Source organism: Pogonomyrmex barbatus, unplaced genomic scaffold (assembly GCF_055798465.1).
Source record: "Pogonomyrmex barbatus isolate J1 unplaced genomic scaffold, ASM5579846v1 scaffold17, whole genome shotgun sequence".
Taxonomy (NCBI): Eukaryota; Metazoa; Arthropoda; class Insecta; order Hymenoptera; family Formicidae; genus Pogonomyrmex; species Pogonomyrmex barbatus.
In genome coordinates this window covers 1,790,754-1,807,895 of record NW_028297113.1, presented here as the reverse complement: position 1 = coordinate 1,807,895, position 17,142 = coordinate 1,790,754, and the positions used below count along the sequence as shown (strand labels likewise).

Below are 17,142 nucleotides of genomic sequence, written 5' to 3'. Positions count from 1 at the left end.
ACGTGACCTTTTGATAGTCATCCATCGTCGAACACGACAATGATAATAACGTCAGGGCCCCACAATGACAGGCGTAAAGAATAAAAAATTAAATTCTCCGACATATGGAAAATCGTGCTCCGATACATAATCTCGCACAAAATAGCGCGATATTCTTTCATTGGTCAAATAATTCTTTTATATTTAATTCTTTATTTTCGTTCATTGTACGAGAGCCCCTTAGAGTACCATACCGTCCCATGGACGGAAAATCCATGGAATCGAAACGAAATGGGAAAGGTTCAGTTTGATACTCTTTTATCATTTAATTCAATTAATGTATTAATTAAATAAAATAATGAAAAATTATCAAATTATTAAATTATAAAAAAAAAATATAAGATTAGAACGGATTCCGTTTCTTGAAAAATATGCTCCATGGGTAGGGTTGTCATCCGTCCTCTTTTCCCCGGACACTTTTTTTTTAGGGCACATCCGGGGACATCCGGGGGGATTTTTTGAAAGCGTCCGGAATAATTATAAGCGTTTTCAAGGGTTTTCAAGAAATCTTCTAAATATTTTGTTTTGATTTCTCTCGCATTACTCTGCATTACCAAATAGCACAGATATTACATAAGAATTAAAACTTTTTAATTTTAATATCTAATAAAACTTAAACTATAATAAAATTAAACCTATAATAAAACTTTTTATTTTAAATCAAAAGTTTGTATTTATTTAGTATCCAGTTTAAATTTCTCTTTGCTCTGAATGAACAATTAGATGTGAAATAATGATTCATTTACTGTTCTAATCAATTTTATTAATTTAAGCGCATTTTTGTCCGAGGTTGCATGCCGAAATGTCCGGGGTTTTTGGTTGTAAATCCTAGTTTTGAAAATTTTAATATGGCAATCCATATGGAAGAACCAGGATGCTTAAAATCAGAACGGAAAGTTATGAAATTTTCGGAACGATTGACTATCCCCACCATTCTACCCTTCCGATTCCGTTCCGATTTCGTTTTCCGTGTCCATGGGCATCCTTATTCTCTCTCTTTTTCTTGAGAAGCGACCTGACAACGCGCGATATCGGATGGGTGTGCTCGAGTATCAGATATTATCACGCCCTGTGGCGCGAGCGAGAACGAGAGGTGGTTGGGTACTCACGATGATGCGTGGGATAATTGTTGTTATTGTTGGACAGCAGCCGCTGGTAATCCATCTTGCGTCAAATGGCCGATGGTATTTCCCTTTCGTGCGATTGTCGTCTCGCGCACACTAAAATTCGCACACTAAAATTCGCACACTGTTCTCACACACGGTTACACCCCCGCGTTCGCGGTGCACACCAACGACGACGAAGCTCGCGAAAACGAGAACGTTCTTCACCGTGCCAAGTGCGACGCGATATTACGAGTTTTGTCATCCGCGTCGTTTTACGCGGAAAGACGCCAGCTCGCTCGCGCGCATCCTCGCACCGTTCGCCGCGAACCAAAGCAGAACCGAGCTCGGCTCGCGAGGGACTCACTTCCGGTCGCGCCGAGTCTCGCGCGAATCACGGATGATTCTCAAACTCGAGTCGCGTGAACGTGAGGAGATGAAATAAATCACGACACTCGAGCTGCGGCTCGAAAACTCTTCGTATATGGAATAGATAACACCGATGATTCACTAATGCACAAGCTGTAGATTAGATAATGCTGTTAACTATTAATAATGTACGTCGACATAGAAATTCGCGTCGGAGGAGGAGGAATCGACGCGATGGGAAACGATCGATGAATCGGGGGTGAATCTTTCGTGGAGATAAAAAAAAAAAATTCAAGGCGAAGGTAAATCGCGGATCTACTGCGTCGTAAATAAACGCGGGACTTAACTCTTTTATCGATTAAATTGCGATCCGATAAACCGCGTGTGTGATGCACGCGGCTTACGAGTGGCAACAGAAGAAGGCAACGAGATTAACGGAACGTTTCGTCGAAAATGTTGGCTGTATTAATTAAATTCTCAAAACTCATATACTCAGAGTCACTCCGCGCGATTGTTAGAATTTCCCGAATCGGCGGCAAATTGTTGAATAAAATCTTTACAAAGCGAACACGATTAATTATCAGCAATATTCGCGCAATATCGAGGATACTCGACAATGGCTTAGTCGCTTTTTTCATCAGCGAATCTCATAAATTCCGATCCAAGAACGCGAACTAGTTCCGATTGGTTGACTACAAGCGTTTTTGGTCGGCTCCGGACAAACGTGATTCAAGAGAATCCCGTTCCGCGAACGTTCCCCTTGGCCGTTCGATCGGCGTTTCGCGAAACTTCGCGGATATAGCTAGTTACAATAATTAACAGTTTCCCTTCAGTGTTGTTCATTTCGTGCGACGCAATATTTCTTCGAACATGACACGTCGAAAGCAATATCGATTGGAACAATGTACGAATGACGTAATACCGAATTTGGAAACGCAAGTAGGAAAAGATGGAACACACAACCGAAGATCTGTAACGCCTTCGACTCTCGATTACGAGGATGAATCTTCATGGGCCTGCATCTTTTTCTTCTTTTGAACTTCTAAACGCTGGCGTTTAACGTTTACAGACAACAACAATCAACATTTCGATTGTGCGTCCCATTCTTCTACCTGCGTCTTCAAATTCTAGGTGCCACGTCATTCGTTCATCGAAATTCCAAAGAATTTCCAAATATTAATGTTACTTCAGAAATTCGCTGCGTCGCACGAAATATACAAAGAGGAGAACGAAGAGAACGAAGGGAAGAAAGGGAGGGGGAAGGGAAGGGGGATGCGGGCAAGAATGTACGCGCGCGAGTTAAAACCAGCACGAAGCCATCGACTCCCACGCTGTGAACGCGACACGCTCATAAAAGAGGTAATCGGGGCACATTCTTGCACGTGTGAGCGCGTGTCTAGAGCCCACATACGCGATTGACGAAGCATTCCCGGAAATCGACAATTCATACGACTCATGAAAAGTGAGGATAACTGCGTCGCGCGCACGTCGGCCGTGTCGCAATTATCCGTGTTGTTCTACCCGTATTCTTGTCTCTAATTCTGAATAGAGCGCGGTATATATTATCTTCTTCGAATAGAAATTAGGCCTGTTCCTTTTAGCTAAACTTTTTATACGGTTCATCTTTTCCCTTTCTCTCCAACGTGGGGGGAGGGGGGGGGGGGGGGAAGGGAGGAACGAACCAAGAGATTCGCTTAAAAAGAACAGGCCACTTATTTTTCACGTTGCCCTATCTACTCGCAACGAAGACAAAAGAGATAATAGGAGAAAAGGTCGCGTTAAAATAAACCCCGAGTCCCCGAACCCCTCTAATGTCAACGGTTCAACGATCGGCGACATTTCATTTCAATTCAATTCTGGAGTGCCGCGTGTCGAGTTTAATCGATAGCCAATTACCGGGACAAAACCGGGAAGGGGGAAGGGGGAGGGGGCGGAGAACGTACAATTTTGTGATAACAAAAGTCGAGGAAATCCACAACGCGCGACTTTACTAACTCGGTTGGAGGGTCCGCCGCGTAAGATTGCGCAATATTGACTCGCGTGACGTCGTCGATACGCACGGTTCGGGGATCGTCCGCTATACTAGACGCTACTACGCAGCGGATAAAAGAGAGGAGAGTCACGCTCCCCGTGGTCATTGCACCAACGTTGTTTACGACGCAGCCGGAACTCGTCGGAACTCGCCTGCGCACTCGGAAACGCGCCAGCTATGAGAAATCGCGGCTCGAGAAATCGACTCGTTGAACGGAGGCGCGATCGTGGAGAGAATAATCGCGACATTCCTCGTTTCCTTCTCCGTATTCTCCGTTTTCCCGTTTAAATCAAATTCAAACGGCATATAATGACAAACGTACGCGGGAAACTTCACGTTTGTCGCGCGCGCGCGCGCAGAAACGCCGGCCATATGAATGTGACGATGCACGCTATCGAACGTCTCGAATCTTCCCGAGACGTTTGATCGCGTTTTTCGCGATGAGCGATCTCTAACCTCTTTTTCGATGTCGCGTACTCCGTAAGAAGCTTCGCAGAGATGGGTCGCGTCTGACCTTCGACCCGAGAAAACGCGACGTTACACGTGGTTTCCGAGCACGTCGCACACTTTTCTTTCACATATACACACACAGACACACATACATACACACACATATATATACATATTACACACCGCGCACGTTTCACACGGTGATTTCAACGTAGCGTGAATTTTCGATGTAAATTACCGTCACGGAGAGACGCGGAAGAAATCGGAATATTTATCACTCGCGTCGCTCGCCCGACACGTGCCTCGACAATTACATGCTCGCACGTGCAATTCGTATCTCCATGCGAATTACGCTCGCAAAGGTAAGAACAAACATGACGCGACGACGCGCCGGGTCAACTAACCCTCACGATATTTCGTACCGCTGCGTAACGCGGCGCGGCGCTGCGACGACGACCGCCGAAAATTGCCGAGAACCCACGGCGGGCCGGTCCGCCCGTTGCTTCTACGCTTCAAGCGGCAACTTCAGGTCTCTTCCCGCCGGCGAACTTCACGTTTTTCGTTTACGCGCAGTCCCAGTCAAAATTAGGGATTGCGCTGGGATCGCGTGCGATCGCGGTGAATTGTTCGCGCGATAAATAATCCAACATCTTTGGCACATTTACGGTCGTCTTCTCTCACGCTCGCCTCCAAGTCTGAAGTTTCTCGGTGAACTAAACACGACGGCGGCAGCGACGGCGGGGCGCGCGCGCGCGCGCACTCGCTCACTCGCGAACGTAAACACAAGAAGGCGAAGCGTGACGAAAACGCCCGGTCGTTCGCAACGGCCGGAATGGAACGCGCGCTTTCGTCGCGGACGCGACGATTCTCTTCTCGGACAAACTCGCGCCACGCCAAACAATCAACTTGCAGCCCCGTCGCTCGTCGCTTCTAACCAAACGGGATACAAAAACGTGTAACATACCGCTCGCGTGACGTCCCGCGTAGTACTACGGAGAGGGACGATTCCCACCGCGTACGGCCTCCCTCACTCACACAAATCCACGCGTCTCGCCGACACACGACGCGCTCCGTCCTTCTCCCTCCCACTGTCGCTCCCTCGCGGCTCTCTCCCTCGATCGTTCGCGCGCCACGAGCGAACACGCATATATACACACACGTAATGGAGGCTCCCGCTACCATCTCCCCTTCCCGGAATCACCTCATTGGCATCCGTCGCGCGATTTGCGAGAGCTCGCCTTTGGACTCCTGCCCTCGTCCCTTCGTCTCAGGGGTGGATTTGCGACGTAATTATGTAGAGGAAATGCTCTTTTTCTCCGGCGAGTAAGAGACCTTTCGTGAGATCTTTCGGCTGTGTGTCACGAATCACGAACCCGCTTTCGAGAGTCGCATGACGCAATTCTCGTACAATATGAAGATTCAATATCTAACGGAATAGTCTATCTAGTAACCGCTTGTTCGTACGATTTCCAATTAATTTAAAGTCTAAAGCTCACCGAGGTGAGTTAGAAGGTATACAAATCTATTCAATAATTCATAATCTATAGGAAATTCTGTTTTTACGAAAACATTGCAGTTATTTTTCTATTTTTATAACAATATTGAATTTCTAAGTATGACGACTATCGATACATGCCTAATCTGCATCTGGTTGTCAGATAAAAAAAATAACATCTTACTAATCATTTCAAAAATTCTTCAGAGATATTTGACTTCTAACCTTTCCAAGTATCTCACATGTATTTGCCTGTAGCTATAGTAGCCTGTAGGAAATTCATTTTATTTCTAATTTACATATAGAGCCAATCTTTTTTCAAAGGAAAGAGATTTCGTCGAGAAATAACTTTCGAATAAACAAGAGATTTCTCACGGGAATATCTCTCGGGAACAGAGAATTTGTCGCGACGAAAATTTTAATCGACGACTCTATCATGAAGAAATTTCAATCGTTCCCCATTTCCCCCCCCCTCCCCTCCCCTCAAAATCGTCGCATTAGATAGATATCATGATATCATATTTCATGAAGTGTTTCATGAAGTGGAAGATTATCTCGGTGGCCGCTATTATTGCGAAGTACTGCGCACATAAAGCAGCATGCACTTGGTGTCACCTCGTATCGCCTTTGCGTCGCGGTATCCTCGTCGGAGGTGTTCGTTCTCGAGGGAGGGGCTGGGCAACGAAGCGTCTAAATCCGGCCTTGTCTATCGTCCTCGCCTCGTCTGGCTATCCCCGTCCCTCTTCCTCCAACTTGCCATCCCTTCGCGAGGCAGGCTTTTTCTCGGAGCTGCGCCGCCTACGCCTTCGTTTCGTTCCGATCTGCGACTTCCTCTCTTTACTCCCCCCTCCTCATCGTCCACTTTCCTCGATCTGCCGCCACCCTTCTCGGTCGATCCTCTCGCCCTCTCTCTCTCTCTCTCTCTCTCTCTCTCTCTCTCTCTCTCTCTCTCTCTCTCTCTCTCTCTCTCTCTCTCTCTCTCTCTCTCTCTCTCTCTCTCTCTCTCTCTCTTTCTTTCTCCGACGCGTTCTCGCGTCGTGTCCACGGAGTCCTTCGGACTCGCTTACTTCGCTCGCGAAACTTCTTTGTTGCGAAATTCCTGAGATCCGAAATTCCTGAGGACCGTCGACGACGAAATCGCGAAATATTGATATATGTCAACGTCACGCTGCTCGCGAACGTGTTCGATAAGCGACGAACGAGCGTTCTCCCCTCGATCTGCCTTTCTTTTTTTTTTTTTTTTTCGTGCGTCTTTTATTATGCGCCAATGTGATAATTCTGGAACAAGCAATGAGATAACCGTGCGCGAGCATTTCTGAAAAGTTAAATTTCCAGTAAAACAAGGACAATAAAGGATTCGAAAATGATTATATTCTATTTAATTTACTGCGTAGATTTCAAACAACTTTAACTTTGAAGATTATAATTAAAAGCATATATAATGACGGTAAATAAATACAATCTACATTTGATATGTCTGTACACATTAATCTGTATATAATAATAAATATAAAAGTCAAAGTGTATAATGTTGGTGTATTTCTGTATTACATCCACTCACTAATCAGTGTGTAATATAAAGTACGCTTTATCTTTATTTTCTGTCTTATATCTGCAAAATATGATTACTATATATAGTTTTGCATTTGAGTGATCATTCTGAAACGCCGAGCGAATTTTGTCTATTTATTATTACACTTTAATCGATCATCTATTAATAATATATATAACATTTTAACAACACTTAATCACATTAATCTTACGAAATACCTTAGTCGAAGACGAATGAAGAATTTCACAGGATTTGCTCCCGCGCAATTTAATACGTTATTGCCTCAAGCTAATGAACTCCCCGAATCTTGATTAATTACTGAATTATACCAATCTGAAGGAATCGATGCGACGACGTGCCTCCGAAGCAATAACGACAAGCGATGCGTGCGTTTCCCTCGATTCTCGAAGCCGCTTCGCGGGATCCTGTTTCGTATCGCATACCACCATCGCGTTTGTCTAATAATAATTTCACGCAGCTATACAAGATGGGATTAATTAACGGTCTCGCACGCGGATCCAGAGTGTGGAATACATACACAATATATTTATTTATGTCGCGACGCACAGCGCGATATACAAGCTGTTCTGTACGTCGAGGTCAATCACTCCGGAGATGAATGGAGTCTCACAAACAAGAAAGAAAGTTTATATAAACATAGTTCTCAAAATGCATTGTTTTCGTTGCGAGTTATCGTCATTTTATGTTAAAATTTGAAATTACTTTGCTTCCGAATTTTTTTTTAAGTTAAAAGAAGAGATGACCTTTATGATAATTTTATAATTCATAATTAGGGTCCAATAAAAGTTGCAGACTGCTTTAGCACTGCTCAAGGTGTATAATTGTGTGGAATCCCGATTCCTGTCAAGAGATGCTAAGCGGACTATATCTCCACGTGGTGCATCCTATGCTAAAGCAGCACCCAACTTTTATTTAATTATGTTATGAAACTCATAAAGACCAGTCTCTTCTTTCAATTTCGACAAAAAAATTGCAAAGCAATTTCAAATTTCAACTTAGAAATGACGATAACTACAATAAAAACAACGTATTTCCGGATCTATATTCATACAACTTTTTTTTCTTGTTTTCGGGTCTCCAATTATCTCTTGAGCAATTGATCTTCACTTTTGAAATATCCTATAAATATTCCAAAATTCTCTTGAAATTATTATGAATTAAACCGATTAAAATAAATTTAAAAAAAGAGAGAAAGAGAGAGAGAGAGAGAGCGAGAGAGAAAGAGAGAGAGAGAGAGAGAGAGACTCAATTATTCAACATCAAATAATCTAATTTTTAAAATCGGGGATTAATTTGCAAAGCTGCCACAAACGAAATCTCGAACCCCGAGTTCAGTTCCCGTTGTCTTTGACACGTAACAGACCCGTCTAAGAATCCCCCGAAGACGAAGGGCACGTGCATGGTCGAAAGCAGTGCGCGGCCAAGCGAGACGAAGGGGAGACCGAAGAGAGGAGAGAGAGGAGAGAGAGAGAGAGTGCGCATAGTGCGCTCGCATGACGTCGCGTCGCGTAATCGTGCTTACAAGTTCGCCGACTACACGGCGCGGCATGGCGAAAAGGGACGGAGAAGGAACATGAACGCTCGCCGTCGACGAAGCGTGTCCTAGGTCTTGGCCGCACGCAGCTGGGGGAGAGGAACCATCTCGACCGGTGCCGCCCTTCCCGCCGTACGATGAACCACGAGAGTCTTCGTTACGCAGGTGAGAGTCGTTTGTGTGTACACATATATCATTCCATCGCGCAGGCGTGCGCCAAGAGCGGAACTCGAAGCGGAAATCGAGGCGTCGGGGCCGGTATTTCCCGAGTTGACGTCAAGATCTCACAGCCTAGGGCGCTTGGTACGCCTCAAAAAAGAAGCCGATATATTTCCGTCCGCTCGTCTATCCGGGTGGTGTTCACGTGCCATCCGAAATAAGCGTCCGCGTCGTTCTATCGAGACAAACGCTTTTCAAATCGCTCGGGTTTTGACCCCTTGCCCCCTCCCCGACCTCATACCCACGCGGTGTTTTGCGTGCACGCGCGGGGGGAAAAAGCTGGAGAACGCGACGCGCTTGCACCGGTACCGCCCCCCGGTACCTCCGCGTTCCCCTCGGGATCAGTGACGTCGGGTGACGTCATAGTAGACGCCAGTTCCCGGGACAAGCGATCGATCCTGGTCATCGTGTACGACCATCACCACCACCATTTACCATTGGGATGACCATAAGAAGAGATGCGTTTACGCGGCTACGCGAAATTGCGAAGTTGAACGGGTTAGATCCTCGAATCGGATTTCCAAATATTCGGAAGGACCAGACCACGAGACTTGTTTGGTTCAAGGTCCAATTAGACTATTAAAGATCGTCTGTTTTACAGAAGCTTGCGTGACCAACAGCATTCAGATAGTTCGCGATGTTAATTTTGTGATCTATGTCTATTATTATCCACACTTTTCATAGATGCATATACATGTTTGCGATGAAATGAATATTGATTTTGTAAAATCAGCATTCATGCGGGTGATAAAAAAATACCATTGCGCGTAGTATCATTGTGTCAATATCTACTTTTATCAGTAAAACATCTGGGTAAATGAATTTGATATTGAACTTGCGATGCTCATTCAGAAGTCATATGATGGTTGAAACAGGCATTTCTGTTCTCTTTAATTACTTTGCCAAAGTCACGGAATTTATCTTATTAATTATATTCATAAATATTTTTAAAGTTTTTAACAGTCACTAAAGTCATTGATGAATTTTACAATTACGAGAATGATAAGGCAGACAAGAATGATAGACAAATGTCAATTAGGTAAATTATATTAAGACTTGAATATAAAAGATGAATAAATAATACATACTTGCAAACATATACAAATAGCGCTTTGTTTTTAGTTGTCGAAAAGAAAATGAAACCATAACTTTCGTAAAATCTACTTCAGAGAATAAAATTAGATCTCGGTTGGAACGTCGATTGGGTCTAAAACACTATTCTTCGCGTGTCACGTGCGCCCGCCGTATCGAGGAACGGCGGGCTAAATTTATATAGCTGTGGATCGCCTCGTGCGTACGTGGAACCACGAAGACCCGCCGAAACGCTCCAAATATATGGGAACGGGATCGTCGACAGACGGGAGGACGGACGGACGAGATGAGAGAAAGCTCGCGGGGAGAGGGTTAGAGGCACGAGGTCGGTCGGCTGGAGGTAGCGCGAGCGTAGGAAGGGAGGGATGACAAATGGCGAGCGGGAACGCGCGAGAGGCGAGGATAAACGGCGGGAAAGGACGCGCTCTCCGCGAGACGGAGAACGAAATCGGTTCAATAAATGCAGCGCGCGCGGGGCCGTCGGCGCTGCTTCGGTCGCCGACAATGACGAAGGCGGCGGCGGCGGCGGCGTCGCGCGACGCGGCGCGACGCGAAGAGGGCGAAGAGGTTGGGCATGGAGAGAGAGTCCGTCTGCGCGGAGCACGCAAAAGAGAGAGAGAGAGAGAGAGAGAGAGAGAGAGAGAGAGAACGCGTCGCTCGCGAACGTGACGGCAGCAAGCGCGAGCGCGATGGAGAGACAACAAACCCACGCCTGCGCCACGTGGGGCGAGCGTAGTAGTAGCGGCGGAGTAGTACGAGAGGGAACGGAGATCCGGGACGAGAGAGGCGCGATGAGGGTAGGGATACGACTAGCCGATAATCTAGATTAGAAAGTGTCCAAGCTGAAAGTCGAATGTCGATCCAAAGTCGAGACCTCGATCGGCAAAAAAAGAGAAAATAATCCCTCCCCCATCATGCGGTGATAACTGCGTCATTCCTTGCGTAAGATCGACCCTGATGAAACGAGAAACGCGTAGTTGCTCGGTGATGCGAAGTGAAGCAAGGGGATGGTCGCTCACGCCGATCGATAATTCCCCGATCGAGCGCGGAAAAGAAACGCCGGAGTCCGAGTCGGAAAGAGAAGGAAAGAGAGAGAGAGAGAGAGAGAGAGAGAGAGAGAGAGAGACAGAGTGATAACAATGCAACGTGCTCCATGCAATCGCTAATGCACCGCCTGTCCGTCCGCAGCCGTTGTTGTTGTTACCACTGACAGTAGTCAAGTCTCGTCTATTGTCAATCGGCGTGGATTACATTCCTCTTCGTTGCGCGACGATAGCGCGTGATTGATTTTCACGACGTAGTCTTATCGACAACAATATAATATAATATTACATTAATACAATATCACGTTATATTCAGTTTTGATTAATCATATATATATATATATATATAGAGCCTCTCGTGATTTTATTTTATGATTTTTTTGACCACCGTTTGAGTTGTGACTTGCGGCTCTCTGGTCGATGGTGCGACTCTCGCGGCGGTTTTCGCGCTTGTAATTATTCATGAACTCAAGCGACCTTGACGGAAAAAAGATGTACGATAACAGTAATTAGTTAGTGGCGCGTGTTGATCGGCGGTTTTCACGTTAACTAATGCTAATGAATGCGGAAGGCAGAAACTGTCCGTACGGCTTGAACTTATTATTCACAACGTAAATCATTCCGCGAAGAAATCCTTGACACTTGCGATATTCGATCATGTGCCACCTTAGTGCGCCACTTTAGTAATAGATAGAAACTTCGTAATTTAACAATTATTATATTTATCAATTAAAAATAATTCATATATTCTATTAAAAATTTACATCTGAATTAATAACAATTACTTTAATAATTAGTAATTGTTATTCTTTCATAATGCAAAAAAATCGTGATAAACAACAATAATTTTGATTGAACGTTTTTCACTCGGAGAAGTACAAATCTTTTAATTAACTAACTAACGACGCTACGCTTGCAAATATCGGATTAGATAAACGGGGATAATGGGGGTCGAAGGAAAGGGCTGGGCAACACAAGGGGAAAGGGATGAATGAGAGACGGAGAGATGGAAGAGAGAGAAAGACCGCATGATAACAGAGGAGGCATCGACCGGTCGGGCACGTTGCCTGGACAACACAACGAACGTCGACTTTAGCCGAATTATTTGTTAAGCTGCGCTCACACGAAATGCGTCGTTTATCGGATGAGAGTTACGTTGGTTTAACCCGGAATTAGCGCTGCACTGAATATGCCGCAAATCTAGAACAGTCGGATCGTTTAAATGAAATCCCACCCCCCCCCCCCTCTCCAAATGATACCATTGAATTCTCTGTATTTAGTTGTTAATTGAGCGAACGAATCAATTCGAAGCTTCGGGAGCGGAATTTCGGGTGCGTTCACTTTTAATATTTAACTCGACGAAAATCTTGAATATTCTGTCAAATAATTTTTTACAACTCTTGATTTGTCAATATTCGATTGTTTATTTTATTTTATTATTATTTTTTTTTTTTTTTTTTTTACTTTAATCTCTCATATCTGAGTTGGTAAATAAATGTCGTGCAGCATAAAGCAGAAGAAAATGAATGTGATTGGCCGCACGACGCGAAAGCGGACGCGAAAGAAACGCCCTCGCTGTAAAACGCGAATACTGTGCTAAGTGGAGAGCCTTTATGATAATTAAATTAAACGTAGTTACGAGCACGGTAACGGCCAGACGGGAGGGCTTCGACGGGATGCGTTCTCTATGCACTGAAATGAAACCCTCTCCCCCGTGCGTTTCAAGTGACACGCAACGATTATACTCGCCGGTTCTCTCTTCACGCATATTCTCCCCTGTCTCTACGGAGAGATCGGTTGGGCAAGGTCCGGCATGCTTTTCAAGCCACACGACGGTCGCTTCCGAACGAGGGTTGTTCACCCCTATCCCGATCGAATTTTAGGGCTCGGCAGAATTGCGAAATAATACATGGTTAACGCGAGAATCAAGTAAGCACGCAAAATCACACCGACGAGAATCTCTCTTAATCGCGCGCGATCGAGTCACTTGAAAAATACATATTTTTTTTATTTATACATTTCAAATTCTTCTAAATCGAGTGGAGCAAGCGGCTAGTCGCAATCTTTCTAATATTTTGTGTTATTTAGAAATTAATAATTTTGAAATACACAACGAGGTGCGTTTCGAATCGTACGGATCGCTATCTGCCCGTTCAAATAAGCTGAATTTTCCGCAAATTATTCTCCGCGAATCAATGGGCAGAATGCGAAACATTCGAGCCCGGTAAACAGTCGCCGGTCGAGGGTTAAGAGAAATATGCGGCATGCGGAAGAATAGCGTACAAAAATGTCGCGCCTAATGGTCCGCCATTAATCAGCGGAAACCGCAGGCGCGTGCGGCATCGCGCCTAGCCGCGCGCAATTAAGGTAAACACGTGGTGGAAATTAATTAATCGATGGGCGATGCCATGCGTGGAGAACGACGTCATTTGTTTCACGATCCTCTCCCGATCGCCGCCGACATTCTCGAAACGGCGACGGCGCGAATGAACGAACGAACGCGACGCGACAACGAGCGGCAACCGACGAGCGTGATTTTTCAATGCGATGTTAACGCACGATTATTATGAAAAAATAAATAACGCGCGTTATCACCGTGCGTGTTCCGCCGGTAGATAAAGGCCGTCGTGCCGTTGAAATCCGTGCATGACCGAGTGCTCGAACGAGCGTGGTTGCGTGGCGGTTATGGTCGGCGTGGCGCGCCGCACTTCCTGACCTTTCCCTACATCGATACATCGACGTCGGGGAATTTGCACCGTTTGCACCGCAGTCGCGATTTCCGCGACGCGGAGAACAACTTTTTCATTCAATCTTGTTTATCTTGTTTGAAATAGAATCCACCGTTCGACGATCGAACGCACGATTCCTGACGCATCTGTCCGCAACGCGGCGAAATATACCGAGCCCCCTCCTCCCCCCTCCCTTCCCCCTCGTTCGTGTCTTGCCTTCCGTGAGATGCAATGGGCGTGTCGCACAAAAAAAAAAAAAAAAGACATACACCGAGGCAACGCAACGCATGTGTGCACTTCATCGTGCTTGTGTCAATAACTGCGGCGATAACAGCTGGACGTCGGTAACGCGAAGTGCGGAATTTATTTACAGCACTTCGCACAACCTCCGCGAGTCGAAGGTTGTTCAAACAAAATTCTCGAATCATTCGCGCGAAATCTTCTGCTTCCTCCCACTTTATCTGATAAATGATCGCTTGATCGAGAGATCTCTGTATCCCTCGTTCGCGCACGGCCCGTAAGTTTCATCGCATTTTCATTTATCCATCGATTTCCTACTCGGTAATTAATTTCTCCGCCGCGATAATAATTCCGATACCTTTGTAACTAATCTTCAAATTCAGAAAGCGACTTAAAATTAATGAAGGAATTTGTTTCGAATTTAATATCTCGATATCATTCAATCCTGTCACACAGTTACTTAACGTTCACATTTTATTTCTTACACACACATACAAATTGAATATATCGATAATTAAGCCGGAGATTAAAACTGTGTTAAATTTAGAATCCGTTTGACATTCAAGAAAGAGCACAACTGCTTTATCCATATGCGACTGATTCTAACACCATCATCCAAATCCATGTAGCTCTGTGATCATTAACATTAATTTAAAATTCGCCTCCGATATAATGTCGAAGAGGAAAAATTCGCGGGTTCGAAGTGCGCGTCATCCGACATAATTTCGAGGGCAACGACGGAGGGCGACGGAGGGATTCGCTATTCGAGCTATTTCGAATCGCTGAAAAGTTTCGCAACGTTTCACTTTACCGTTTCCAGCCGTGCGAGAGTCCGTCAAGCTGGGCGAATTATTTCGTTCTAATATCACCGAGGATCTCGCGAATAACGTGGCCTGTCGAACTCACCGACGTGATTAACGGTTGTGTGACTGACTGGCTGACAGTTGAAACGCACGGTACGGCCGTTCACTCGACCGACGCTCCTCGGAGGAAGTATCGACGAAATAACGTCGAAGCCGAAGGCCATTCACGACACACATTTCGACGAGGGAACTCTGCGATTGACGCAACGGGGCCGATCTGAGATATCGTGGATTATTATGTACGAACGACGACAAACAATTCGCCGCCGCCGCCGCCGCCGCCGCCGCCGCCGCCGCCGCCGCCGCCGCCGCCGCCGCCGTTTCGGCTACGTCACCTCGCGGTACGTCACCTCTGATAATTTTCTTCGTAGCCGCATCGATATAATAACAGATATGACAATTTGACAGTTCCCGCGAGCGGAAAAGACGACCGTAGGACGGAGCACACGGGAAGGAAATCAACGAACTCGAGATCTATTTCGATTTAACGTATTCTATTCTAGCTTGCGCGACATTTCAAGAAGATCAAGTTGGAATTTTTTTTTTTTTACAAGAGCTTTAGAAAGATAAAAGAGATCACCGAGAGAGACAAATTGTTATGTATATAGTTTTGCATTGGGATATTTTTTTCTCATTTTTTTGCGAAGAAAGAACTGACGCACGCCAGAATTGAAATTACCCCCTGACGAATTTATTCTGCAACGTCGACGAAAAATATAAAAGAGCCGAGAAGTTGCGCTATTCGCTAAAATAATCCCGTAGACCCATGGTTACATCAGAGCCGCATGGCTCGTAAAACGAAACTGAACTAAAGATTCACGAACGAGCGCGCCACGTGTCTGTGTTTGACTGTCGCACAACGCGCGGTGATGTTAAAAAAATCAGCAGTTGTATACACAAGATGTCTTTGAATTTCAAATGATTCTTTCCTTACCAAAACTTGAATGAATTAACATGTCATTACATAGCATAATAAATTACGGAAGGACAGCTCATTGCTATTTTCGAATTCGCCGTTGCGAGTCAGATTGTTGCCGCGTTGCCGACGCGCCAGAGACACCCGGGATGAAGTTATGGGGGGGGGGGGGGGAAGTTTGATTCAACAAAACGGAAATATCAGTGACTCACGCGGTCGCTTCGGATTCGCAACGCGATATCGGCGTCGAAGTCTCCTACCTCTCTCGTGTTTCATAAGAGAGAGTAAAGTCGCACCGTCCGATTATTCGCCGCGAAAGTACTTCCAGTAGCTTCATTATCGCGCGGTAAAAGTTATCGCGAGTCTACCCTCGTTTTGCGGCAAAATCGTAAAAAGGCGATCGGATTCGGTCGGAAAAGAAACGCCAGGTGTCCCAAAATTTTCGCCGAGCGAGTACTCGTGGATAGAAAGAAGTTCGCGAAGTTTGCGATCCTCGGTGCCTTCACTTGTTGCGCAACGGGGGGGCAATGATGATCGATGATCTTCCTTCTTCTGTACCGTTTGACAGCCACAAATCGCAAATGTGTTGCCGCGAGAGCACGTTTATCCTCCCTCCCTCCCTCCCTCCCCCTTCCTTTCCGCCCCCTTCTCTCACTCTTTCTCTCTCTGTCAAGGTATCTGATATCGATATTTCTAATAATACCACTTCCCCCTGTGAACTTTCTCTCTGCATCTCGGCAATATCATGGGTTTACCCCGAGTGTTTTAATCAAATAAAAAAATATTTTATATATAACTTTTTTCTTATATTTAATTGTTATTTATATTTTTACATCGGCAAGAAGTCAAAATCTTCGAAGATCATAGTGGGAACAATCGCGTACGTAAACCAGTTCGCTTTCGAACTTGGTATTTTTGCGAATTTCCATTCGCTCGTGTGTATATGCGAACTGCATCTCTACATTTCGACAACTCGACAAAGAGAAATATCAAAACAATTTTTTACAAACGATCGGTGTCTGTGTCTCTTCGGCTCGTCTCTTCTTTCCGCATTTCTTCGATTTTGCATTATACAAAGTGACGATCTCAGGAGGATTGTGGCGGACGAAAATGGAAGGATAAAGTGAAAAAGGAAAGACAGATAGAAAACGACGAAAATGGAACGAGATGGGAACGAGAATTCCAGGAGATGGATTTATGATTAATGCCACCAGACAGCCGGGGGTAGTAAAAAGTGTTCGACCGCCACGAAAGTAAAGAGCCGTAAAACCTAATGAGATGAGTTCCATCGGGATTTCCGAGGGAGACTACTTTCTGCACATGAAACCCTCTCGACATCAATATTAGCTGCGTGCCGGTCTTATAATATGGTGTTTGGAAGCAATTGCATTTCAGCGGGATAATATTTTTTGTCGATACTCGAGATTTTGATTTTATCATTACCG

At 45.2% G+C, this 17,142-nt stretch overlaps 1 protein-coding gene across 11 annotated transcripts in view; it reads right to left on the bottom strand.

Moving 5' to 3' along the window:
- The window catches only part of LOC105433371 (growth factor receptor-bound protein 14), a 296,179-nt gene that overhangs the window by 209,283 nt on the left and 69,754 nt on the right, over positions 1–17,142 (bottom strand). The window contains exons 1-2 of one of the 11 annotated variants that reach the window (XM_089074248.1): positions 4,000–6,426; positions 1,149–1,664 (exon numbers count right to left, since the gene is read on the bottom strand). The exons of 9 other annotated variants lie outside the window; for them this stretch is intronic. In XM_089074248.1, the coding sequence (XP_088930374.1) occupies positions 1,149–1,203 (55 nt within the window). In that variant the 5' untranslated portion in view covers positions 1,204–1,664; positions 4,000–6,426. Of the gene's footprint in view, positions 1–1,148; positions 6,427–17,142 lie in introns of those variants that run through there. One more of the 11 variants, XM_089074247.1, reaches the window with a different exon arrangement.